General features: G+C 36.4%; 14 protein-coding genes across 14 annotated transcripts; 7 read left to right on the forward strand and 7 right to left on the reverse strand. All coding sequences in view use genetic code 12, as the record gives it.

Moving 5' to 3' along the window:
* Positions 1-56: 56 nt before the first annotated feature.
* Positions 57-4,862, forward strand: DEHA2D03300g (DEHA2D03300p; the record flags this gene model as incomplete). Its single annotated transcript, XM_458611.2, has 2 exons — positions 57-2,160; positions 2,278-4,862. 2 exons carry the CDS (start codon positions 57-59, stop codon positions 4,860-4,862), a joined length of 4,689 nt encoding a protein of 1,562 aa, XP_458611.2.
* Positions 4,863-5,061: 199 nt separating this feature from the next.
* DEHA2D03322g (DEHA2D03322p) lies at positions 5,062-6,438 on the forward strand (the record flags this gene model as incomplete). Its single annotated transcript, XM_458612.1, has 1 exon — positions 5,062-6,438. One exon carries the CDS (start codon positions 5,062-5,064, stop codon positions 6,436-6,438), a length of 1,377 nt encoding a protein of 458 aa, XP_458612.2.
* Positions 6,439-6,545: 107 nt separating this feature from the next.
* DEHA2D03344g (DEHA2D03344p) lies at positions 6,546-7,907 on the reverse strand (the record flags this gene model as incomplete). The annotated part of the gene is made up of 1 exon (XM_002770207.1): positions 6,546-7,907. The coding sequence occupies one exon, from the start codon at positions 7,905-7,907 to the stop codon at positions 6,546-6,548; it is 1,362 nt and encodes a 453-aa protein (XP_002770253.1).
* A 590-nt stretch (positions 7,908-8,497) lies between these two features.
* Positions 8,498-8,890, reverse strand: DEHA2D03366g (DEHA2D03366p; the record flags this gene model as incomplete). Its single annotated transcript, XM_458614.1, has 1 exon — positions 8,498-8,890. One exon carries the CDS (start codon positions 8,888-8,890, stop codon positions 8,498-8,500), a length of 393 nt encoding a protein of 130 aa, XP_458614.2.
* Positions 8,891-9,493: 603 nt separating this feature from the next.
* On the forward strand, positions 9,494-10,738 carry DEHA2D03388g (DEHA2D03388p; the record flags this gene model as incomplete). The annotated part of the gene is made up of 1 exon (XM_458615.1): positions 9,494-10,738. The coding sequence occupies one exon, from the start codon at positions 9,494-9,496 to the stop codon at positions 10,736-10,738; it is 1,245 nt and encodes a 414-aa protein (XP_458615.2).
* A 192-nt stretch (positions 10,739-10,930) lies between these two features.
* On the reverse strand, positions 10,931-11,272 carry DEHA2D03410g (DEHA2D03410p; the record flags this gene model as incomplete). The annotated part of the gene is made up of 1 exon (XM_458616.1): positions 10,931-11,272. The coding sequence occupies one exon, from the start codon at positions 11,270-11,272 to the stop codon at positions 10,931-10,933; it is 342 nt and encodes a 113-aa protein (XP_458616.2).
* Positions 11,273-11,301: 29 nt separating this feature from the next.
* DEHA2D03432g (DEHA2D03432p) lies at positions 11,302-12,543 on the reverse strand (the record flags this gene model as incomplete). The annotated part of the gene is made up of 1 exon (XM_002770208.1): positions 11,302-12,543. One exon carries the CDS (start codon positions 12,541-12,543, stop codon positions 11,302-11,304), a length of 1,242 nt encoding a protein of 413 aa, XP_002770254.1.
* Positions 12,544-13,087: 544 nt separating this feature from the next.
* On the reverse strand, positions 13,088-13,831 carry DEHA2D03454g (DEHA2D03454p; the record flags this gene model as incomplete). The annotated part of the gene is made up of 1 exon (XM_002770209.1): positions 13,088-13,831. One exon carries the CDS (start codon positions 13,829-13,831, stop codon positions 13,088-13,090), a length of 744 nt encoding a protein of 247 aa, XP_002770255.1.
* A 776-nt stretch (positions 13,832-14,607) lies between these two features.
* Positions 14,608-14,793, forward strand: DEHA2D03476g (DEHA2D03476p; the record flags this gene model as incomplete). The annotated part of the gene is made up of 1 exon (XM_002770210.1): positions 14,608-14,793. The coding sequence occupies one exon, from the start codon at positions 14,608-14,610 to the stop codon at positions 14,791-14,793; it is 186 nt and encodes a 61-aa protein (XP_002770256.1).
* A 2,551-nt stretch (positions 14,794-17,344) lies between these two features.
* DEHA2D03498g (DEHA2D03498p) lies at positions 17,345-19,834 on the forward strand (the record flags this gene model as incomplete). Its single annotated transcript, XM_458620.1, has 1 exon — positions 17,345-19,834. One exon carries the CDS (start codon positions 17,345-17,347, stop codon positions 19,832-19,834), a length of 2,490 nt encoding a protein of 829 aa, XP_458620.2.
* A 39-nt stretch (positions 19,835-19,873) lies between these two features.
* Positions 19,874-20,836, reverse strand: DEHA2D03520g (DEHA2D03520p; the record flags this gene model as incomplete). The annotated part of the gene is made up of 1 exon (XM_458621.1): positions 19,874-20,836. One exon carries the CDS (start codon positions 20,834-20,836, stop codon positions 19,874-19,876), a length of 963 nt encoding a protein of 320 aa, XP_458621.2.
* A 100-nt stretch (positions 20,837-20,936) lies between these two features.
* Positions 20,937-21,167, forward strand: DEHA2D03542g (DEHA2D03542p; the record flags this gene model as incomplete). The annotated part of the gene is made up of 1 exon (XM_458622.1): positions 20,937-21,167. One exon carries the CDS (start codon positions 20,937-20,939, stop codon positions 21,165-21,167), a length of 231 nt encoding a protein of 76 aa, XP_458622.1.
* A 5-nt stretch (positions 21,168-21,172) lies between these two features.
* DEHA2D03564g (DEHA2D03564p) lies at positions 21,173-22,258 on the forward strand (the record flags this gene model as incomplete). Its single annotated transcript, XM_458623.2, has 1 exon — positions 21,173-22,258. The coding sequence occupies one exon, from the start codon at positions 21,173-21,175 to the stop codon at positions 22,256-22,258; it is 1,086 nt and encodes a 361-aa protein (XP_458623.2).
* A 26-nt stretch (positions 22,259-22,284) lies between these two features.
* DEHA2D03586g (DEHA2D03586p) lies at positions 22,285-23,226 on the reverse strand (the record flags this gene model as incomplete). Its single annotated transcript, XM_458624.1, has 1 exon — positions 22,285-23,226. The coding sequence occupies one exon, from the start codon at positions 23,224-23,226 to the stop codon at positions 22,285-22,287; it is 942 nt and encodes a 313-aa protein (XP_458624.2).
* Between the last annotated feature and the right edge of the window lie 1,419 nt (positions 23,227-24,645).

Raw genomic sequence — 24,645 nt, forward strand, 5'->3', positions numbered from 1 at the left:
TACTTTTTTTACAATTTTTTAGAGTGAAGACTTCTCTTAATAAGTGATTATAGGCTATGTCTCTGACAAGACCGAAACGTAAGGCCACAATTAATAAGTCTTATAATGATGCCATAGACGAGACTATATTTGACGATAATTCGTCGAATAATTTGAATAGCTCAAGCAATTCCAAAAAGAAACCTTTGAAAAAGTCAAATACTCCTGAAGCAGGTCTCAAGAACGGGAACTCAAACGTTGTAAACCCAAATCCAAAAGCAATATCGTATAATTGGCAGCCACCACCTAGTCCCGTTGACTATTTTTCTTACAAATTAGACTTAGAAGATGCATATGTTGATATAGAAAACCAAACATTATTCTGTCCGAATCAGCCTCCGATTCCAACGTCATACGAACAAATAAGAAAACGAAAATTGAAAGAGCCATTTAAACTAACTAAAGGCGACTACATATACATGATCAGTGAACCTCCTGGCGAACCATATTATATTGGTCGTATTATGGGTTTCACCTCTAAGCATGATCGTCATGTACAACATCATGACAGTGAACAAAATTCTACTGGTAGTTCTACGAGTAGCCTGGATTTTGATGCACAAATTAGCAATAACCCACGTCATGAAGAGGCATCTGGTTATGTATTTCAAATTCAATGGTTCTATAGACCCAGGGATATCTCAAAATCTACATCCGATTCAAGACTTTTATACGCATCAATGCACACAGATACTTGCCCGTTGCAGAGCTTCAGAGGCTTGGTTACTGTTAGATATAAACAAGATGTCGAATTTGAATTCAATTATTTAGCTAATGACGCTTCCGAAAACAATGGTAAATCATCGTCACCTGCACCATTAAACGGTTTAGAAATATATTCACAACAACCAAACTGTTTTTATTTTGATAAACTATTTGACAGATACATGATTAGATTCTATGACATATTACTGACTGCGAGCCTATTAAGAACCATAAATAATGACGAAAATAAAAGTAAAAACTTTCTTACGGCATTAAATAAGAGGTTTGAATATATATTCGTCGAAAGCAATAGAACTAAGTCTTTTGTCAACGGATTCTCGTCAGATTCTTGTAATTGTGAAATATGTGGGCAGTGGTGTTCTGGTCAGGACTCTGTGACGTGTGCTGGTTGTGAGAAGCATTATCATATGTTCTGCCTTGATCCACCCTTATTACGGAAACCCAGTAGGGGGTTTTCATGGTCCTGTGCTCCTTGTACAAAGAAACATGATCGTGAGCACCAAAGCAAAAAAATGTTCATGCTTTCTCATGATAACAAGCTGTCGAATGAGAACGAACTTTCCAGACAAATTAACGGATTAAACTCACCGAAATCTCCGCTTCACGATCTGTCAGCTGAAACAGACGAGGAGGATATCAAGCCAATCACTAATTCAATTTTACCAAAATATGAATTAATGGCAATTGAATTTTTGAAGAACGATTCACATTTAACGTTCAAGCAAAGAAGACTAAAGGAAGAATGGTGCATGCGCTATTTAGGAATGTATGCTAGATTAGAAGATGGGGTAGATCTCGAAGACAGGTCTCCTTATCCTAGAGCATCTACAAGATTGGGAGCAAAACATCAGGCAACGAATATTCCCGAGTTTTACGATCATCCAATCGTCTACTACGATTTGGATAAGCAATCAACTGTTAATGGCACTACAAAAAAAAAATCAACTGTTAAAAAGCCTGGCACTAAATCAAAGAAAAATGATGTAACAGATACAGTTAAGCTACCTATTCCAGATGAGCTTAAAGATACTCTGCCTAAGGAATATCCACAATGGCTACAGCCAAGACCAAAAGGATATATTGAGCGTGGTGTAGATGATGGTGAGGGGGTGACTTGCTCATTAATGTGGAAACCATTAAATGAGGATTACCAGGATAATTTCAAAAATCTAGATTCCTTTGTTGAAAAATGCTCGCCAATAGCGGAGAAATTGAATATGTTAGCGACATCACCAAATTTTGTAGATGGAGTTCTAAAAGCTTACTTGGACAACAATGGAAATACTGATAAAGCATACGAGGAAATTTCTAAGCTAACCAGGAAATCGCTAAGAGAACCGACACTTTCAAAAGAAGAAATCAAGAGATTTGAAGCTGGTGTTAAAAAATATGGTAGTGAGTTATATCCAGTATATAAAGAGGTGAAAACCAAGCCATTGTCTATGATTGTGAGATTTTATTATCTTTGGAAGAAATCAGAAAATGGAAGATTAATTTGGGGTAATTTCGAAGGAAGAATGCATAAAAAATTGCAGAGCATCGTTAAAGAAGAGCACCCATCTAAGACTGAGTCTAAAAACAGCCCTCTAACAATTGATTTCTTAGCAAATCATAACGACGATTCATCATATGAAACTGAAAAGATTGTTAGCAATAACTCTAATTTTGCATGCAAGCATTGTCGAACACATCAGTCTCTCCAATGGTTTAGAATTACAGGCTATGATGCTAACACAAAATTTGAAAAAGGGACTCACGAAGATCTTGATAAAGATTCAGTAATAGGTTTATGTTTCAGATGTGCGAGGTTATGGAGAAGGTATGCAGTTGTATGGGAAGACCCAACCGAAGTTGAAAAGAAGAGCAACAAACCTGTAGGGGGGTGGAAGAAAAAAGTTGAATTTGAACTACTTCGAGATTCCCAAATGATATTAGAAGAGTCTGAAGCCCTTGGTGGGGGGTTATCGTACGACAACAAGAAACCTTCATCAAGTATTATTAATGGAACTGCTTCTAAACCCAAGAAATTGATACCGAAAAAGAACACCTCTGGTATAACTGATGTCACAAATAATTCTGTTCTGAAATTGAAAGCTTCAAATAAAGAAGACAATCCTACTAAAAAGCGAAAGATTAGTTCTGTATCAACTAAACCTACCACAAGTACCGTTTCTAATACAAAGAAGACAATTTCCACCAAAGCCAAGGCTACAACCAAACCATCTAAGCCAACTAATGTTAAAACAACTAAAGCAAAGAAAGATCTACCTTCACACAAGGTTGCACAAGGTGCCACCAAGGCCAAAACAGAAAAGAAAGAATTAAACAAGGATACAGTTAAAGAAAATACTGAATCCAATCCTCTGAAAGCCAAGCGTAAGAGAAGTCAGTCTTCACTTACAGATGACTCAAAGCCAGAAAAGAAGCTTACTACCACAGTCAAAAAGGAACCTATGCCAGGAGTCATATCATCGGGCTCTACTGTGGCTCCTAACAAAAGGCAAAAGAAACATGTTGATCCATCCTTATCAAATCGTATAATCAACCCACTATTAAACAATAATTATATAGTATCTTTGCCAATTAAAAGGATGAAATTAGATAAGAAGTCAACACCTGTTATGACGAGTGAAATATTGAACAACGTTATCAAATCATTTAGAGGCAAACAGCTCACAGATCTTGGTACACAATTACAAGCCTATCCAATTCCGAATAATGCAGTGGTTGAGCTTCCATTTCTGCCTTTTGATAGAAGATGTTGTGTTTGTCTTGAAGACGACAAAAATGACACCTCTATACCAGAAATGCTTATCTGTTCAAATTGTGGTGTCAATGCACATCTATCTTGTACAGGTATTTCGATTCCTGAGCAGATACCTAGACCAATTAAACAATGGTTATGTGAGCCATGTATCAATGATCTAAATCCGCATTACTCCACTTTATATTCTTGTTGTTTATGTCTAGCCAACGAATCAAACTACGAGTTATCCATATTGGGACATCCTTCAGTTAAACCAGATTACTTAAAACCAATCTACGGCTCCGGAAGATGGTGCCACTTGGTTTGTGCATTATTCAATTCCGATTTAGTTAATTTCAGGCTGATTCCGTCTACTGCTTTTAATCTGAAAAGGTTAGTTAAAGAAGAAGTCATAGACCAGTATTCAATCATTGAATCCATTCATAATTTTACAGCAATTGAAAGTGTCTCAGAAATATACTTACAGAATTACACATCAAAGTGTGGTATATGCAACACATTGAACGGATCTTTAATTGCTTGTGATGTCTGTAAGTTAACTAATGAAGATTCGATGAAATACCATATCACTTGTGCCCAAGATACCCCAAATTTTAAATTAGGGTTCAAGCTATGCTCTCAAAGACTCAATGACAAAGACAATAAACTTGTCAAGGTCGGTGATGAATACGGTAAATTGCAACCTATTTTACTATGCCCCATGCATACAACTTCTTCAATAAAGATCCATAGTATGAGAACTTTGGGTAATAGAGTTTATGGTATTAGTAGAGATGAGCTTAAACCTATTATTCAAATCTACTTGGAAGATCTAGTAAAAAGCAATAATACAAGTAATAAGTTAACTGGACCTCAGTTGAAGTCTAATATTTATATTAAAATGATAAAAGCATATGAGGAACAAGAGAAGAATCAGAAACTGAAAAATAATTATTTGAAATTGTTAAATCTGTCGAATATTATAAATGTGAAGCCTAAAGACGTCAAATCTTGTGGAAGATGTAAAACGACTGCTTCTCCTATGTGGTGGATACAAAAAGATGGTAATCAAAGCAATTTTAATGAAATGCGTGATTCTCCGAACCAAAAGTTTCTTTGTCAAACTTGTTATCATATAAAAGATGAGGATAAAGAATCAACTCCAGAACGTGAAAGCCAGCCCTTATTTGATTTACTTGATGAACCATTGGATGGAGAATTGTATGGATTACAAAATAATGAAGATAAATTATCGGATATTTATCCAAAAGATACGAAACACGAACTGGAGCTGGTTACCTCTTCTGAAATTACAAGGTCAAAAATATCAATAGGTGATATATTAAGTTAAACATTAAATATCTTCCCTATATTTAATACATTTACTCTATGGTGGTTAGTCATATATATTATTTGCATCTATACTAAGCATGTAGTTCAAAAAATGTCGTGAATGGGGTGTTATAAAAATGTCGTTCAGTTATGTTTTTTGAAAATGTTCATTTCATTAAAGGCATTCTAATACTACTTTGATATATATACCCGTCAAGATGATTCAATTGGAAGAACGAGATATGCCTGAGATACCAGGTACAATTCTCGATAGAAATGAAACACAAGAATTAAGATTAATGGTGGCTGATTTGTTAGGTAGAAGAAATCCATCATTCCCTGGAGCTCAGCCAATTTCATTTGAAAGGTATCATTTGAATGATACGTTAATGAATAAGGATTACTATGTATGTGAGAAGTCTGATGGATTGCGTTGTTTATTATTTATAATTAATCATCCCGAAAGAGGTGAAGGGGTCTTTCTAATAACCAGAGAAAATGATTATTACTACATTCCCAACATCCATTTCCCGTTAACAAATAATGAAGAAAAAGGTAAAACATATCACCATGGAACTTTACTAGATGGAGAATTAGTTCTTGAAACAAAAAATGTCCCAGAGCCTGTATTGAGGTTTTGCATATTTGACGCATTGGCTATTAATGGGAAAGATATAACCAAGAGACACTTACCTAAGAGACTTGGCTATATTACAGAACAGGTAATGAAACCATTTGACAATTTTAAACGTAAAAACCCTGAAATTGTCAACGCTCCTGATTTTCCTTTCAAAGTAAGCTTTAAATTAATGACATCCTCTTATCACGCTGATGATGTCTTATCTAAAATGGACCAGTTATTTCACGAATCTGATGGCTTGATTTTCACTTGCGCTGAGACGCCATATGTGTTTGGTACTGATAGCACCTTATTAAAGTGGAAACCAGCACATGAAAATACTGTCGATTACAAAATGGAAATGATATTTAAGAAGTTTCAAGACCCTGATTTAGACCCAAGAGATCCGGACTCTACATACACAGACTATGATTCTAAGCCAGAACTAATCAAGTTAAGGGTTTGGAAGGGTGGCGCAGATTATGAGGACTTTACCAAATTATCCTTAGAAAATGAAGATTGGGAAAAATTAAAGAACTTGAGACAACCATTGCAAGGAAGGATTGTTGAATGCCGTAAGAAACTTTCAGACCCTGGATTTTGGGAGATGTTACGATTTAGGAATGATAAGAGTAATGGAAATCATATTTCTGTTGTTGATAAAATTTTACATAGTATTCAAGATGGTGTGAGTGAAGAAGAATTGATCGAAGCATGTCCTAAGATTGGTAAAGCATGGAAGAAAAGGATCTATGAAAAATCACAAGGTAGCAGATCACTGTATAGCGAAACCGGAAGATCACATCCTGAGCCTAACAGAGAAGATGAGCCTGCACTGAAACGTACTAAGATTGACATGGAAGAGCCCGAGCCTAATGGGTTTGGTGGGAGTACAACAAATCATCAAAATGCTTCTAAGCAGAACTCTGGGGAATTTCAGGATATTCCGACCTATGAAGATAGTGACGATGAATGAACTTGAGGAAATACATAATGTACTATAGAAAAATTGCTGCAAAGACAGTTTGTAACATTAACAAAATTCAACATAAACCTAAATAGAAAACTGTACCAATAGAAAATTTAAAGAGCTGTTTCCTCATCATAGGCGGGGGGGACTATATCGAATTTATTAGCTGAGATCATATCCATGACAATATTGTCGTTCCTTTTCTGCATATCAGAATAGCAAGGTGGTGATTCGGATGCAATTTCTGAATCATGACTTAACAACTTTATAGGTGCTGTAAAAGAAAGTTCGATTTTCTTGAATCTTGTAGCATCTGTCCTTTTTTCATGATAATTTGTGTAGCCAGGAAATGTAACCGAATCAAGTGCATCCATGGACTTTTCGCTGGAAGATGAGAAGGTACTATTTGTTCTAGATACCTGATAGGTCTGTTTATTTTTAATTTGATTATGTCTTTCGCATTCGCTTACCTCAACTGTAACTTTCAATGTATGGGAGCTTATAAACCCTTCATTGGCATTATTTATACTTGGATAAATAGTTTTCTTCAATTTTTGATTTGATTTATCATATATTACCCCGTTTGAAGGAATCTTCAAACAAATTTCAAAGTTATAAGAACCATTCTTCGTTACTAAGGACTGGAAGTTGAACATCCTTTTATATAATAAAATCTTGTCAGTTTCAGTATATTTCTTCTTGTAGTTTGAGCACACATATTTATCAAATGTTAGATTTTGTACAATCCAAATGGAAACACCGTGTAAAGTGAAATATTGTTTCTCTGGCTCGATAGGATAAATTCTAAATATAGACAAGAACGGAGACTCTTGAAAAGCGATTTTATTTTGAAAACTGAATTCATATACTAGTAAATCTCTCCAATTCCCTGTAGCCAATATTGAGTCATTAAATAAAGTATCTGGAACACATCTGACTAATTTGATCTTTTGATCTTTTCGAGCAGTTTTTTTTCCACCACAGTTGTTTGTTTCATACTTCAAACAGGCTTCAATTCTATAGCAGATATTCAAATGACGGCTGATGAAGCTTTCTGGTAGTAATGTATCAATTATGAAATGAAATGGAAAAGTATATGTTCCGATCTGTACGTCTTTGGCATATTGATAATCCCAGGTAAATAGTTCATTCACTAGAAGTTTGGTGGTTTTCTTTCTTTTGGCAAATAAAGGTTCCAGAACGTCTATTGCTTCGAATTCAATAATAGTCTCACCCTGCTCTCCGTGAAATATGACAGATATATCACTAATCTTGGTTGGTCTTATTATCTGTACCACTACAATACCTCTTAGAATCGGAGGTGTCGATAACTTGAAGTCTTCCTCGCATAGTCCTCTCTGATAAATGGTTGGATTAAGAACTTGCAAGTGTAGTCTGAAATTACTGCAACTGATATCATTGTAGAAATTGTTCAACTTATTGACGGTAGAACTTATTGAATTCCAACTTTTCATTGTAAGTATTTGCAGCGGCTAACGATTATGAGTAGGGAACTGACTATAATCTAGTTATTGAATACAATGTACCGTTGAACGATAAGTAATGCTTTCTTAAAGACTCTATAATACGTCTTGAGTGGTAATTGAATGATAATAACGTTAATGTATCAAAAATGCCTCTTTCTAAAATGGTTGCAACAACTCGGTTAAAAATTTTGGCCAAGGACCGTCGAAATCCTGTTTTTAGAAATTGGCTCTCCATTAACTTCATATTCGAAGACTACAATATCTAAGCATAATGTTTGAATACAATCATTATGTTTCCTCTGGTATCAATAGTTTGTCCGGCTAGATCCAATATACTCTCGACAATGCAAAGTTTAACCGGCATGGTGATGTTTCAAACTTGATCGAAAATTTAATGCCTACATAAATTCAATTTGTTAGGTAGAGCGTAAGATCAGTTTCAAGTTCTGATATTAGTATCGCTATCTTTCCCAATGATTGATCGAAGCTAGACTTTCAGACTGCCCCTCTCCTAACACCACATATACTACAATCAACAATTCTATGACATTATTTATTAATAGATATTATACAAGATACTAGCGTTCAAGATTAATATTATTGCCAAACCTGGCATACAATTGCTTCTTATAGCTCTCCAACAGGTCATCGATTTCGTCAACTGAAGATTCAATGTTGCTGATCTTCTCCGTCAACACTTCGTTGTCAACCTCAATTTTTTCGATCACCTTGTTAACCTTCATGAATATGAAAACTTCACCGACTTTATACTGAATCTTTTCGTCTTCGTCTAATAACTCAATCTCCAAAGACAAATCATCGAGATATTCCTTTTCCTCCTTGAGTTTCTTCAACACTTCTAAATTCTCATCCTTTTTATTTATTAAAGTGGAGAATTTGTTGATTTTCTGCTGGTCGTCCCAGGACACTTCGGTGGCAGTATTCCTTTGTCCGTCCGGTAATAATTCCATGATATGTTCACCTATGCCACTATTCTTCACCAAGTCTACACCGTTGAACTCCATTTGAAAAATATAGACCCAGTCGTGTGATGGCGACTTTTCCAGTTCACCGTTCAAATTCCACCAACCAATATTGCAGCCATTATCATTGATCACTCATAGTACAGACTGTCGTGATGGTTGTTAAGATTGCGGGGAACTACTCTATAAACTACTAATAAAAGAATAAGTGACTGTCGAATGTTCATGATTATTATCTGCTACAAGTACGGTTTAGCATCCAGTATGACTCTCATTAATTGTGATCAAACATAATCCCCCTCAATATGAGAACCTCCGAAACGTTTCGCTAGTCTATGCTGAAACAAAATGCCTTATACTGGTTCTGATCAGTATCAACGCCATGTATTTTAGCATCATACCTAAACAGCACAATAAACTTATTGGGGAGCACAAAGTGCCACATCGCGGAGTATAGCCGTAAGCAAAAAAAAAAATTCCTCTAACATCAACAGACACCGACTATAACCGAATATAAATAGAGGAGTGTTTCCTGATACGGGATCATATAGAGAAGTTATATAATATACATCCTAAAAGTAAGATAGCTAAATGACGTTTATTACCGGAGATGACTATAGATTAGTTAACGTTACAGACCCAGAAAAGGTTAATTTCACAAGACTTCAGAATTCTCAATCTTGGAAGGGCCAATTATCGTCGGAGAATTACATCGAAAGAGAATATGTGTTGGGAAAGTCCAAGATTACCCTGTCCACTAGAAATAGGTTGCTTGTGTTCATGCTTCAAGATATCAAAAACCCAGAAGACAAATTATGCTCTGTAGAATTGCTCATTAGACAATCTTGGAAGTTCACCTGGGACAAGGAAACAGAGAAAGTAGTCAAGAAAGATATATTGTCGGGGTGCATAGGTGGGGTTTTCACGTATGCTGACCATAGAGGCAAGGGGTTGGCCAAAATTATGATTGACAAGATCGTTGAGTTGAGCAAAAGTCAGTACGTTGGGCCTGATGGGTTTACATTTTTATATTCGGAAGTTGGAGAATATTACACCAGAAATGGATTTAGATCTTTTGCTGTCCCCTTGTTGAATTTTCCTTTATCTCAGACTGGTGATGATTACGATGCCATAGTGCAACAAGACGAGGATGTTGTCGAGTTGATCAAGTATCACGATTTTGAAAAAGTGATGGAGGATTACAATAAAGAGTTCGAAACTGAGATGATAAGTAAAACGAAAATGGACCGTAAGACCAGAGTCAGTATTAACCCTAGTCTGGATTTCATCGACTGGTTCCATATGAGAGCCAAATTTATCAGTCACAAATTATTTAACCGTCAAATGGATATCGACAGCTCTTTACCATATGAAGAGCTTATTAAGAAGTTTCAAGCAATCGACCCCACCAATTTCGGAATAAAAATAAAGAACAAGCTGGGCCAGTTGATTGGATTCATTTCGTGGACTTACGATTGGAACCTTAATACAGCAACAAATAAATACGAAAATCAAATAACTATTTTGAAGATAGCTGTTATGTCACAATTTGATAATCTGAAATATTCGATCAAATTAATCAAGTTGATGAAGTTATATCTTGAACACATGAATGCTACAAACGATAAAATTCTTGGAAACTTCGTTAAGACTACAGTATGGGAGTCTGAGGTATCTAACGATGTTAAGCAGTTTTTAATTACAGAGTATAAAGGTACAGATGGCATTGAAAATGGTTCCAGGAGTGCCATTTTAATCAATAATGATAAGGAAGACAAATTAGTAGCAACTGGAGATTTAGTTTGGGAGGATAATACCAAATTACCTTGGTTTTAGGTTTTAGGTTTTCTATTGTTCATTATTGTATTGGAGTAATTTCCAACTATATACATAACTACTAGATAATAGCTACTGGATATACAGTTTATAATTCTAAAAAATCTATGTGATGAATTCAGACATTCAGACATGTCCCGAATTCAATCGTTACTTCTCTTTCGAACCATGTGAGCCTATGCAAACTATTATTTAGTTAACTAATGACTTAAGTTTGCCGGCTCCTTGTAAAGCCTGGAGATCTGAATTGCCACCGATATGTTTCCTATTGATAAAAATATTTGGAACAGTGTTTTGTCCTGTCATTTCACGTAAAGCATCTTGTATCGTTCTACCATTAGCCGAAGTATTCAACTCAACCACTTTAAAGTCGGACGTTATGGACTTGATTAAGTCTTTGGTGGAATCACAGTATGGACAATATGACTTCAGGAAAATTAAGATTTTATTACTATCAATTAAATTTTGAACTTCAGCCTTTATTACAGGCGATACTGGAGGTGAAACGAACCATGACTTAATATATTCGAACATTATGTCTCTATGTGTATTTCTATGTCTATCTATTCGTAATTATCAATATATTTTAATCTCATTTCCATAACCGAGTTAAAAATTGAGGATTCATTTTTTTGTAATCTCAAAACTATATCATTTGCATCCCAATCTTTTAATTCGTACTCTGTAATTTTATCTTTAACGTCACATAATTCGTGATAATAGTCCAAGTGCTTCTCAATTAATTCATCGTCCAATTTAGGGATTTTGGAATTTTGCAATAAGAATTCTCCACCAGTATTTTCGAAGACATTAAACACAAGAGAAATTAAAGCTAATAAATTCTTAATTTGAGTCGAATGCTCCTGGGTTAATTCGTTCAAATTAATGGGATCTATGCATAAACTCTTCTTTGTAGATCTTAGGTGGTATCTAATAGGATTGTTTTCAATATCATTACATAAATTGAATATCCAATCCAAATCATAGAGTGGGTCCGTAGGGTAATGAATCAATTTAGAATATTTATAATCGCCTAGCATATCAATGGCTTTGCGAATTAGCGAATATAATGAAGTTCCTGACGGGTATCTGTCGTAGACATTGTCTTTCAAGTCAGTTGGTGGATCAGGAAACTTGGCAAAGTTTGACCGAAGCTCGTCGGAAATGTTTATATTCGGAATGTCTAACTTATACAAGATTCCCTTGATGTTACCCCAGTGGACGAAACTCTTGAGTGCAACAAGAACATCAGGGTTATTTAATGCCTCGGGTCCGAAATGCTCACTCACATAATGTCTAATGTAATGACTGTCCAATTTGATCCCAATGTGGTGATCGGTGTGCAAGAAATTTAATTTGGAGCACACCATTATGTCAAGTCCTCTACGAACATGATCATCGGTGACACCTTCAGAGTACACAATGGCATCATCCTTACTCACTAATGGATCGAATTTGGAATTTTTGTAGTTGACCACTGAACTATTTTCCTCTTCAAACCATTTATTGACCTCAAGTTGGTTGGCCACTCCAATGATGGAGAGACACAAATCAGGAAATTGCTCAAGGATTATTCCTCCGTTGATGTTTTTTAAGATGTGGTACGACAGAATTATTCCCATTTTGGCCGACAAATCTTCGGGGTATATAATAAGATGCTTTTCCTCTTCTCTAACTCTTTGAAAATGGTTGTTTACAAATTTATACTTTCTGCCTTTTTTGTTGTACTCCACTTTACTCAACTCATCGATGGATTTGAGGATCCTATCACTGATAGCTACAAGAGCATCTGCTGTGCAAATCATCTTTGGTGAAAATGGTGATGGTGTGAACAAAAAGTGTAGATCAAGATAATCAGAAGGTAAATAAATATCGTGCGTAAATCGACCTTGATACCTAAAACAGAAATCTAGTACCTACCAATTTGCACCCTCCAGGACTATCTAATCCCCCAGATAGTTATCTTGATATGGAGTAACTACATAAGTTATATATCCACAGGCAAAATTTGTGGCGAATAGAATTTCAATATTTTCATCTATGAAGGTTGGTAGAACTATTTAACCCCAGATTTCAAGGCAACACGCTAACGTTACGACTACAAACGTTCTTTCAACGTGCTTCCTGCAATATAGATCACTACAGAAAACATATACCCATTAAGCGTTAATTAAATATATATAAAGAAGTATAATAATATCCAGCAATGCTGGTCCCATACGTAGATGCAATCAATATAATAAATATTCATGCGAAGCCATCCGGTCGACTTGCCAGCAGCGTCGACTCGTTGGATATGCTTCTATGCGTTGAATCGTTGTTCATCCTGGTCCACTCGCCGATGGCACCTTATGAATTTAATTTCCTTTGTTCCTTTAACATTTTTATTTTGCGTCTTCTGGCATTGATGAACCAGTTCAGCAATTGCTGATGGTTCAATCCAGTTGCTATCATCAACTGGTTCTTCTCGAACGAATTTGGGTAAGGGTGATTGAGGTGGTCATTCAACCAGTTTATGAGGATGTAGGTGGTTTCTTTAGGGAGATTGTTTCTCGTTTTCCGCTTGCACACTCCTGCGTTGGTCATTGTTTTAACTGCATATTTTGGCTCGTCTGACTTGAAGTGCGTTGGAACTACTCCGGCAACTGGTAACGATGCCTCAGAAGACACTGCTCTATGTCTCTCGTGAGTTGGGGCTCCGTATCTAGGGGTGATGTCGAAGCTGGGGCGAGACATACCCTCATATCTAGGCCCATAAGGAGCTGAAGTTTCGTATCTGGGTGAAACAGGAATCCTTGCAGCATCGTATCTAGGCGAAATATCAGATCTGGGTGACACAGCATACCTAGGTGACCCTTCATACCGAGGCAAGGTTTCATATCTGGCTCCCATCTCATAGCGTGGGCCAAATCTGGCACCTTCGTAGGCCCCAAAACGTGCCTCCAATGGAGGTGGAGGTCCTACGTCGTACCTTTGGTACGATCCTCCATATGGTTGCTGATACACCGGTCCTGACTCACGGAGTATATTGGATATCGATGGTAAACTAACTTTGTTATTCTGTACGTTACTCATGTTTCTCAACACTGACATAATGATCAATTTAGGTCATATGCGCTACTTTTGCCTCCTATATATACTAGCACGAAATGCCAATACTTGTATTTTCTGTCCAACTCTTGGTATATGCACCGGTACATAACCGTAAACAGATTCTTGTCACATCTATTCTTGTCGATCTGTATGCCAAGGTTGCATTGCGAACCTTTTTTGTGCGTTGGAAAACTCATTTTCAAAACAGTATAGCTCTTTGACGATCGTGTGGCCAAACTTGATGCCAATTTTTGGTTCCTCGTTGTCTCCCATATGTAACGTACATTTGCGTGGTTACTGAATGTTAATCACCCTAGTATCAACCCGTATTTCATCATGTTAACTTGTAGTGCTATGGCTAACTATCGAGGCTTTGCTTACGAAAGGGTCGTAAACTTTGACATCTGTCAAAATGCCAAGACTTCCGCATTGGTACAATGCAGAAAAATTTCCATCCACTTGCTTGACAACATGAATCCGCCAGATAGAATTCTTAACTATGGGCTAAGAAGGGCAAGTTGCGAGGGTTAGGAGCTGTGATTCTGTATAATTCTTGTCGCTCTGGTCTTGTTATTGACACCATATGGGTTCCTAAAACAAGAGTCGGATAGCATATAAGGTACGGGGTCGGATCGCAGGCTAGATATCGGTCCGACAGGGACTTGGAGACAGAAGAATAGAACAAGAGGACATATGAAGACATTTGGGGAAAATGGCAAGGCATTAAGAGAAATAAAGATGATCAGGAAGATGAATATGACATAGCATGGAGTCATATGGATGATGGGCATGGAATTATAAATTATGCCCGACCACCGAACCTGCCGTATTTGGACTCTGGGCTCGCTCGGGAATGCATAAATATGGCTTTGGGGATATTGAAAGCTTGTCGCAGGCTTGTCGAAGGCTTGTCGCGGGCTTATGCATTGGTATGTAAGGATGCGCTCCGTCTAATTGTATAGGTGTTCAGATCTTATGGGCGCGGTTTTAACACGTTTTCACTATTCTTGATGTTCTTTAGGTTGCCATTTAGGTTTTCATGCATCGACTTGCGCTTAATGATCACCGCAGTGGTGTCAGTGGTGCCAAGTCTTGGCAGCGTAGAAAAAAAGCCATCCGGTGATATCGGTTTCTAAGGGGTCTCGGGAACGGACCGACGTACATCTTCTGATATATCGGTGGGGGCCTAAGGACCCCCATGTTTTGAGAGGCTACAGTTTGCATTCAATTCTATTGGGTGTCTATTTTATGTAACTGCAGTGTAGTAACAATACATATATATGCTTGTCCTATAATAGTGCCATATTAGTGTATATTGTGTGTGTGCTTCTTATGTTAGTTTGCATGGCGTTTCAAACTTTTATCAGACATTTCATACACTCTGCCCAGATATTGCTCGTTACAAATTTGGGTGCAGATTGATATTGGAACGTACCATTTTGCGCGGTAATGATTTGCGCCTTCGACATCAGGAGACTTCAAATGATCAGACATAAAGGTACGGAGTTGACCCATTCACAACTTCTCGTTGAGAATTTGTTCGAACTGATGTTTGTTGTATTTAATGTATTTGGCCTTGTTTTTGGTGAATTCGCCGCTTCCATATTTATCGTAAAGTTTGAAGTATGCGTTCATAATTAACTTCTTGATTTCGCCTGAGAGGTATGCCCGCAAATTGACGTCGGTAATGTTGTATTTCTCATAATTCCGCAATGCATCTTCAAACGACTCGTTGAAGTTCTTAAACAAGTCCTTGATTTGCTCCTTTTCTTTGCTTGACATTCCTGATCCCGAGTGGCCCGAAACCGCATTAGTGGTTGTGATTGTTGTCATGTCACGGATGATAATGTACGACGCATAGTTCCAATCGTCAAGGAAGAGCTTCAAGAATCGTTTCTTCAACCGGTTTAACCGTTCGATCCCGAGGTTGCCCAAGCTGTTAAATAACTGCTGTGACCTGTTGACAATTGTCTCAATTAATATGGTGTTCTTGATTAAGTAGTACCCTTGCATCGATTTTTTCAAACTCACGTCTGCCTTCAACCCAATTTCGATGTTGATAATAATCGAGTCAATGTAGTCACTTATAAAACATGATAATAAGTGCTCCGGTGCCGTTTCATCGATGTCATCACTGAGATTGGGTATAACTGATGTGTACACACTTATAAATCTTACGGCGGGTTTGAGGTTCAACCATGATCCTAGTTTCATCCCACTGATTAACTTCAAAAGTGAAATATTGTATTCGGAGAGCTTACGTATTCTGGAAATCAATTCCACCACGGCTTCCGTGCATTCAAGTCCGTCAACCGTTCCACTGATTTCACTCTATTCTCACTGTATTCTATTAACTCACGGAATATTTCACTAGATATGTTAATCAATTGATGATAGTTCTCATTGAATGCTGGAAAACTACGCACGTCGATATTACTTACATTCAAAAACTTCTCAAAATGATTCAAGTTTTCAATTGTTTCCAAAATAAGTAAATCGTTATGCAATATCTTTGACTGTCCAAAAACTTTATTAAAGTTGCCAATTACTTCAGCATAACTTTCATTGACCACCTTGCGGACAATATCAAGCACAAACATGTCCTTTGCACTAGCGTTCAAATTTATCTTGGCTCCAACCTCATTGAGTAACCCTATCTCTCCTTTAATTGCCTTGATCATCTCATTATTATATCTATTTATTCCATTGGATCCCTTTTCATAAGGAATGTTTGAGCTTCTCTTGATTGGTTTGGTAGGCTCTTCATGTGGCCTCATTATTTCCGCCATCTTGATTGATTGACTTCTCATAAATATTTTATCAATAGTTTTCTGACCACTCATTGATGAACTGTAGAAGTATTGGAAAATAAGTATGATTTCGTTCATCTTATTCGTTCCCATGACGTTACTCTTGAGCAGCTTTTGAAAGTAGTTTTCCAAATTCAATTCGGACTTATCAATCAAATTTTCAAAATTAATTAAAATCCCCTTAAATCTCTTAATATTGCTCTTCATCTCTGTTAGTAATACTTTCGACCTGGTCAATGTATCAATGAACTTCTTCAATCCAATTAGCTCAATTGAATTATTCAAAACCGCTTCATATTTCGACGTTTCTGATGCATAGTTCGATACCTCAGACAATAAGTTCAACCCCGAATCAAGCTGGTTCCTGTTATCATTTAATTTGTTGACATCTTTCAAAATAGGCTTAATCTTAATGGAAGCAGTTGATGATTTGGTCGAGATCTTATTTAACGATCGAGAAATTGACGTGAACAATTCTTTCGACTTAATCAAATTCTGATTCAAGACCGCAACGTCTGCCTCATCTATATCGACATTGAACGACATGTTTCCTCTCTTGTGTTCTTCTGTAGATCGAAGTATACTCCACGATAATAGCATTTGTTGTGTTCTTGTATACCATATGGTCTAAGCACGACCTCTTCATAAATTTTCTAGATGTGTCTAACTACTAATTGCCTAGTTTATATCAGATCAACTCAAGATGTTTGTACCCCTAGACCCAGCCCATGATACAACAGACGATGTTAAGGATCTTATTAATGAATTGGAAGAAAGTACATTGTTAAAAAAATACGGAAGATGTAAGAAATTTACCAACATCATCAACAATACTGATAGTGAAATAACTAGTTGGAAATTTAACGAATGGGATTATTATAGCAAAAATGATAAGAAATTACCATGTAATGCTAGAGGTTTATTCACAGTTAATAACGAGATCGTTGTCAGAGGTTATGACAAATTTTTCAACGTCAATGAGGTCCCTGAAACCAAATTCGACTTCTTGAAGAATAATACAACTGGCCCATATGATTTAACACTAAAAGAAAATGGGTGCATTATATTCATATCAGGTTTGCTGAATGGTGACCTTGTTGTCTGTTCGAAACATTCGACAGGTCAAAGAGATGACTTAACTAGGAACCATGCCATTCAAGGTGAAATCGAGATTGAAAAACAATTAAATAAAATTCACAAGTCAAAAAGAGACTTGGGGCTTTTGTTGTATAGTTTGAATATTACCGCAGTAACAGAATTATGTAATGATGAGTTTGAAGAGCACGTATTGCCATACTCAAAGGACGCTTCCGGCTTATATTTGCATGGATTAAACTTCAATACCATAAAATTCAAGACTTATCCAATTCAAAAAGTAAACGCATTTGCTACTGAATGGGGATTCAAAACTGTCGACTACTTTCAAAAGAATTCGTTCGAAGACCTTTGGAAGTGCTTACAAGAAGCAGCAAAAACGGGCACTTTCGATAGTCGTGAAGTTGAAGGTTTTGTTATCAGATGTCACTTGAATGGCGATGATTTTTTCTTCAAGTTTAAGTTTGAAGAACCTTACTTACTATACAGACAATTCAGAGAAGTCACTAAAAGTTTAATAAGCAATAAATTACCTATTAGTGCAATTATGGCGAAAGTTAAAAAGCATAAATACATCACTTTAAAGTATCTCGATTTCATTAAGGTATTATTTGCTAACGAACCATCTTATAAAGACAACTTTTTGAAAGGATTTGGTATTATTAAAATAAGACAATTGTTTTTGAAAGAAAATGGGTTGAATGCAACAAGTGGAATTGAGTTAATCGAATATGATAGTTTAGATAACAAGCTCAAAGAATTATCATTAAATGATGAACCCACTTCATACAAGTATGTGTTAATACCTATTTCCACAATTGGGTGTGGTAAGACTACAGTATTCCAAACAATACTTAACTTATTCCCAAATTGGGCTCATGTTCAGAACGATAATATAGCAAATAATTCTACCAAAAATAAATTAGTTGTTCAATGTTTAACAGAATTAGCACGATCTGAAACATCTTTAGTATTTTGTGATAGGAATAACCATCAGAAAAGAGAGCGTCAACAACTATTTGACCAGTTTCTCAGCTTGAAAGATATGTATTTATCGGCAGATATTGGCTTAAGGTTCATTGCCATTAATTTCGTGGATGTTTCTTTAGATAAACAAGAATTATTCGATGTCACGTATGACAGAATTAGTAAAAGAGGTGATAACCATCAATCAATCAAATTCAACACAGATGCGAAGTTAGCAAATCAAGTAATGAACGGATTCATTAAAAGATTTCAAAGAGTGGATATCAACCAAGAACCTGATAACCAATTTGATTTAGTTATAAATATGAAGATCTCCGAAGATTCTTCTTTCTTTAATTCGAAGACTATTATTGAAGAATTGAAACAATTCCCTGGATTGGTTGATGCTATGCCGTCGGACGCTGATATTAAAAACAGTTTCAAGAAGGCGCTAGATTATAAACCTGATTTCACGAAGACTTTTGGGAAGCCTGAAAAGAATAAAAAAAAGGATGCGAGTTCTCCCCAACCGAAAAAGACAAAGAAGAGCATAGTATATTACGGTGTTCGAATTGATATGCAGAAATTCAAAAGTATTGTTGATTCTAAATTAGGGTCCAATCCAGCTTGGGCCGAATTAAATAATATTGGTAGAGTTCAAGATGAGTTCCACGTTACGTTATCTCATGCTAGCGCTGCAAAAAAAGATCAAGTGCAAATTGATATTTGGGAAAACTTGAATAAAAAGTTCGACTCAGAATTTATCTTGAGCAAATATGAAGGAAAGGATGTTATGACGTTAGACTTTTATTGTGATATTAAATTAAATAAATTAATCATAGCGAAGGATACCTTGATATGTGTTGATTCTTCAATTGTAAAATCGTTTGATGCAAACCATGAAGTTGTTGAACTCAAGTGTTCAAATACGTATCCTCATATCACTATAGGTACAATGGAACCTGAAATTAAACCGTTTCAATCGAACATAATCCTCACCCAATTATTTGATAAGCATGGTTATGATTTACAGAATGGAAGCTATGAAATCGAAGGCTCTACAATAGTTGATGTTATTAATTTTGACGATAGTGTAATATTTGAGAAGATGATGTGCTTTGCTCATTTTTAATATATGTACATGTATATAAGTTATTATAATATTATAGATTTATTTTGATACAGTCTTATTCCCAACAACGAATTCATCAATGACTGCCATTGCAGCATATAATCTGTTTTCCGCTTCTTCAAAAACAATTGAGTTATCACTATAGAAAATCTCGTCGTCTACCTCTTCTTGATGTCTTGGTAAACAATGCATGAACCTCCAATCAGAATTCACATTTCCCCTTGAAATTAGGTCCTTAGTGATTTGGAAATCATTGAACTGTTTCAATTTGTTTTGCTTTTCTGCCTCTTCTCCCATAGATATCCATGTATCTGTTACTATGACATTGGCGCCATTCAAAGCTTTTGCTGGTTCATTAACGATCTCAAAACTAACGTTCAATTCTTTAGCTATTTGGTTAGCTTTATCGGCTATGAGAGAATCAAAGCTTATTGAACCTGGAATGGCAATGCTCACATTCATACCCAGCTTCAAAGCTGCAATGCTCAAATCGTTAATAACGTTGTTTGCATCTCCTATCCAAGCCAATTTCAACCCTTTTATGTTACCATTGAACGATTCCTTTATCGACAAAATATCAGTTATGGCTTGCAACGGATGATATCTATCACACAATGAGTTAATTATTGGCACGGATGAATCCTTGCACAAATCTAATATTTCCTGGTGTTTGTTAACCCTGGCAAAAATACATGATGTCATTGACGAGATGACTCTGGTTGTGTCGTACAACGATTCATTAACACCTAACTGAATATCGTCCTTACCCAAAAACATAGCATGGGCACCAAAAAATGCTGCTGCTCCTTCTGTGCTGATTCTTGTTCTGGTAGATCTCTTGGAAAACAATAATGCGATCACCTTTCCTAATAACTTATTGTGGTTTTCTTGAGCATTCTCGTTAGATTTATATTGTGCTTTGAAATTTGTAGCTTGTTCAACTAAAGACTCTAATTCTTGGACCAGTAAATCCTGGATGCTTACTAAATGACGAGGGGACATTTTTATAATTATTAATTCTGATTTATGAGTATAAGAAAGCAAATGCAAAAAAATTTCACTAACTATTATTTGACCAATTTGTAGTTCCAACGGAACTATTATGTCTGAATTCCAATTGGGTAATTCAGGATTAAGCGCGGTAACAGATCAGTATTCTAATTTTTACTCTGCTTGTGTATATCCAATACCAAGTCAGGAACAATTAAACAGATCAATTGAAAGAGCTACAACAATATGGTATATTGCTATTGAATTCGTTGTTCTATGGGCTCGGATGGTTCTTGATATTCATTCTGGCAATATAGTAACATTCTGGAAGGATTGGGTCTAATTAGTATGCTATCTATATGCAGGTCCTATTTGATATATAGATCAGCAATGCTGACTAACAGCCCTACAGCTTTCCCTAAGTTGGCAACTATGGCAATTACAAGAGCTAAAAGTACTACTGTAAAGACAGAAGTATCACATGGACTAAGTCTGCCACTGAAGGTAGTCAAAACTACAAAAGTTAGTAAGAAGAATGGTAGGGCTCCAGCGTCACCAAAGAAAAAGCCCCATCTCGAAGACTTGCTAGGACATATTGAAATACCGACGGATTATAAGTTGCCAGCATCATATTTAGAATTCCATGATCCGGAGTTTGCGAAAGGCTTGAATTGGGTTGTTGAGAAAGACCCGTCGTTGTACCCAGTCGTAGTACACCAAAACTTCCAACATTTCAAAAAGAAGGAATGTGAAAAGTCACTTAGTGATGATGAAATTATATTAAAGTACTGGTATGCATTAATATCAAGTGTTATTAGTCAGCAAATATCTGGAATGGCTGCAAAGTCGATCGAAGGGAAGTTTAGGGCACTCTTTGAGGATGGCGAGCCAACGGCAGCGAAGACTCTTTCAAAAAGCGTTGAAGAGCTCAGAAGTGCGGGGTTATCGAACCAGAAGCTGAACTATATTACACACATCAGTCAAGTTTTTAGTGATCCTAATTCGAATTTATCCAAGATTCAGTTTTACAAAGAAAACACGGTTGATCAAATTATTGAAGAGTTGACTTTACTAAAGGGAATAGGTGTGTGGTCAGCGAAGATGTTCGCACTTTTTACGTTAAATAGTCTTGATGTATTTGCATACGACGATTTAGGTATTGCAAGAGGAGCAGCAAAATACTTAATTAGAAGGCCAAAGTATCTTCAAAAAATTAAAGAGGAGGTTAATGCTAATGAGGAATTGAAAAGGTTATTGAAAAGAAAATCAAAGTTCGAATCGTCAAAGGGTAAGAGAGATTGGGTTCCATATCACGATGAATATATTAAATACTTAGGATTGGAATTTAGTCCGTACCAGCTGGTCATAATGCTTATCTTCTGGCGACTTGGTTCGACCAATGTCGATGTCTTAGAAAATACTGGTGTAAGATAAAAAGAATATATAACCTATAAAAATGTTCAAATTATATATGTTACTAAAATAAATGTTAAGCAAAGAACCTTTAGTGATGCCTTTAATGAATTCGAATTGCTCTTTGGTGAATTGTCATCATTATTGTCTTTATCGTTATGTTCCTTATCGTCGTTTCCGTGCTCTCCTCCAATAGATATGTGCTTATTTTTTTTAGTATTGTTGTCTTTAATTTTCCTTAATTCTCTCTCGATTTCATCAAACCCATAATCTAAGTTAGTTTTCAAAAATTGCAAATCTTCTTCGGAGAAGCCTTGAGTTATTAAATACTCGATAAGTAGATCAACGTCTATTTCAATTTCGTTGCGGTCGCTCCCAGATTGGGTTGCTTCAACCTCAACATCGGCTGTGAGGGCTAAGTAATCCTTGATCCATGATTTCTTCGAGTATAATACGACATTGGGCTTCCTGGTATCCGAAAATCTTGGAGGTGCAATGGCACTTGCTTCCAGGGCCGACTCATCCCAAGTTCCTGACGGATACTCAGTTACCGGTTCATCGTCCTCGACATTTCTAGCCTTAATTTGTGATTGGGCATGGAACACAAAATTTTTGGCTCTTTCTCTGTGAGGATATATATTCAGGAGCTCTTTGTATGCTGAATCACTTTTCCTACCGTCTATCTGGTGCGGTTCGTCCCTTAACGATAACAGCTTGTAGCCTTTATATGCTACCCTACCAGAGGATACTTCCTTGGTGGAAGCCATTCCCAAAGAATAGATTATAACGATAAGAAATATAAAGTTCATGATATATGGTTTCTTGCTATTTGGTGTCTGAAAACAATTGTTTAATGTAATTCCTAGAGATATATAAAACAGTATATATGTTGGCTTTGCGAATATTTTGCAACTACACAATGCCGCAACTCTTTTCTGTGTTCCTGTGGACCACATATTTGTACTATCCTTTTGTACCCTTATATGCATATGTGTATTTTGCCCTATATACCGTACTATTCCTGTTACGTTTTACAATTAATTCCTATACTAACTAATTTTCTAAATAGTTTAGAGTAAGTTTTGTTTGACGTATTGAAGCATTTTACGCATTTTTGCGGCAATTTCTTAAATTTAACCAACATCAAAATAGCCTCATAAGGACGTCCAATAAGTACAAAAAAAAAAGTTGCAGCAAACATCTACGATATCACCAACGCTTCCTATGAACTATATATTATCATTGTAGCTGGCTCTCGTCATGATTTAGCCTAGCAATATTTGTTCGCGCCGTTTGCAGCCGTTTGTGATCTAAACTATATAGTAATGTGGTACAAAGTGACATCAACCCATTTGGCACCAGATTAGCCTACAGTACGAGCTTTGCAGAGAGGGTCGATCACGAGTGACGTGCAGATACAATTCTATACCACATTTTATGATGGTGTGCGGACCACCCTAGTTTCGCATCCCATCAGTAATTATTGTCCTACATTTGTTGGGGTGGCTGGCTGTACGCGATGTCAGGGGTAAACGAAATTCTGATCCACAAAGATATACACTCAGAAAATTAAGACTCACAATCTCTAACAATGTGCAGCAATCTTTTAGTATATCATGCGATCTCATGTCCACGTAGATAATCAATCATATAGCTTATTGCTCCTGTCTCACTAAACTCCATATTTATATTGACCGTTGCGTGACGACTTCCCAAGGAGCACTTTCCAACTATGCAATCATCTGTAACCGAATATCTTCCATAAACCCACTTATCTCCACTGCCGATGAAGTCTATTTTGTATAAAAAATATGTCTACGGTGTGCTTCCTACAGATGGTTACCCTATTTTTTATTGTATATACACCCAGCCGTTTGCTGGAACAAGAAGTTGAGAGCAACCCACTACATTAAACCAGTAGTGGCGATATATAGTTGAACTAAGTACCAGGAAAACTGCAATTGCTTACCTACTATCAGATATACGCAACCCCGAAAATTGCTATCTGTTTATGGCTAAAGCACTAGTATATCGAGAAAGTAACTTCCAGCAATCTTTATTGTATTCAGGATTATATGCACACCGGGATAATTCCACTTTTAAACTGCAACCGACATTTCCATAGCCTTCAAGAGTTCAAAAGTTTTTTAGCCAGGGTTCTTTAAGAGATTAATTATAGTCCCCGGTCATAGATCTATATTGCTATCATCACATTCGCTTACAACATACAAGCAGTCGAGGATTTGACCGACAAAACACGATATTTTGGAAAGTTCAACCCTGGTAAAATTACACGCTGAAACGAGTAACCCTTAATTGAGGTCGTTGACAGAAATTAGTAACAAGTCCGACAGCGTCTCAAAACGTCAATTATATCGAAGAAACGGTGTACGTAGAGAACGAGAATA

The sequence above is a fragment of the Debaryomyces hansenii genome (genome assembly GCF_000006445.2).
Source record: "Debaryomyces hansenii CBS767 chromosome A complete sequence".
Lineage (NCBI taxonomy): Eukaryota > Fungi > Ascomycota > Pichiomycetes > Serinales > Debaryomycetaceae > Debaryomyces > Debaryomyces hansenii.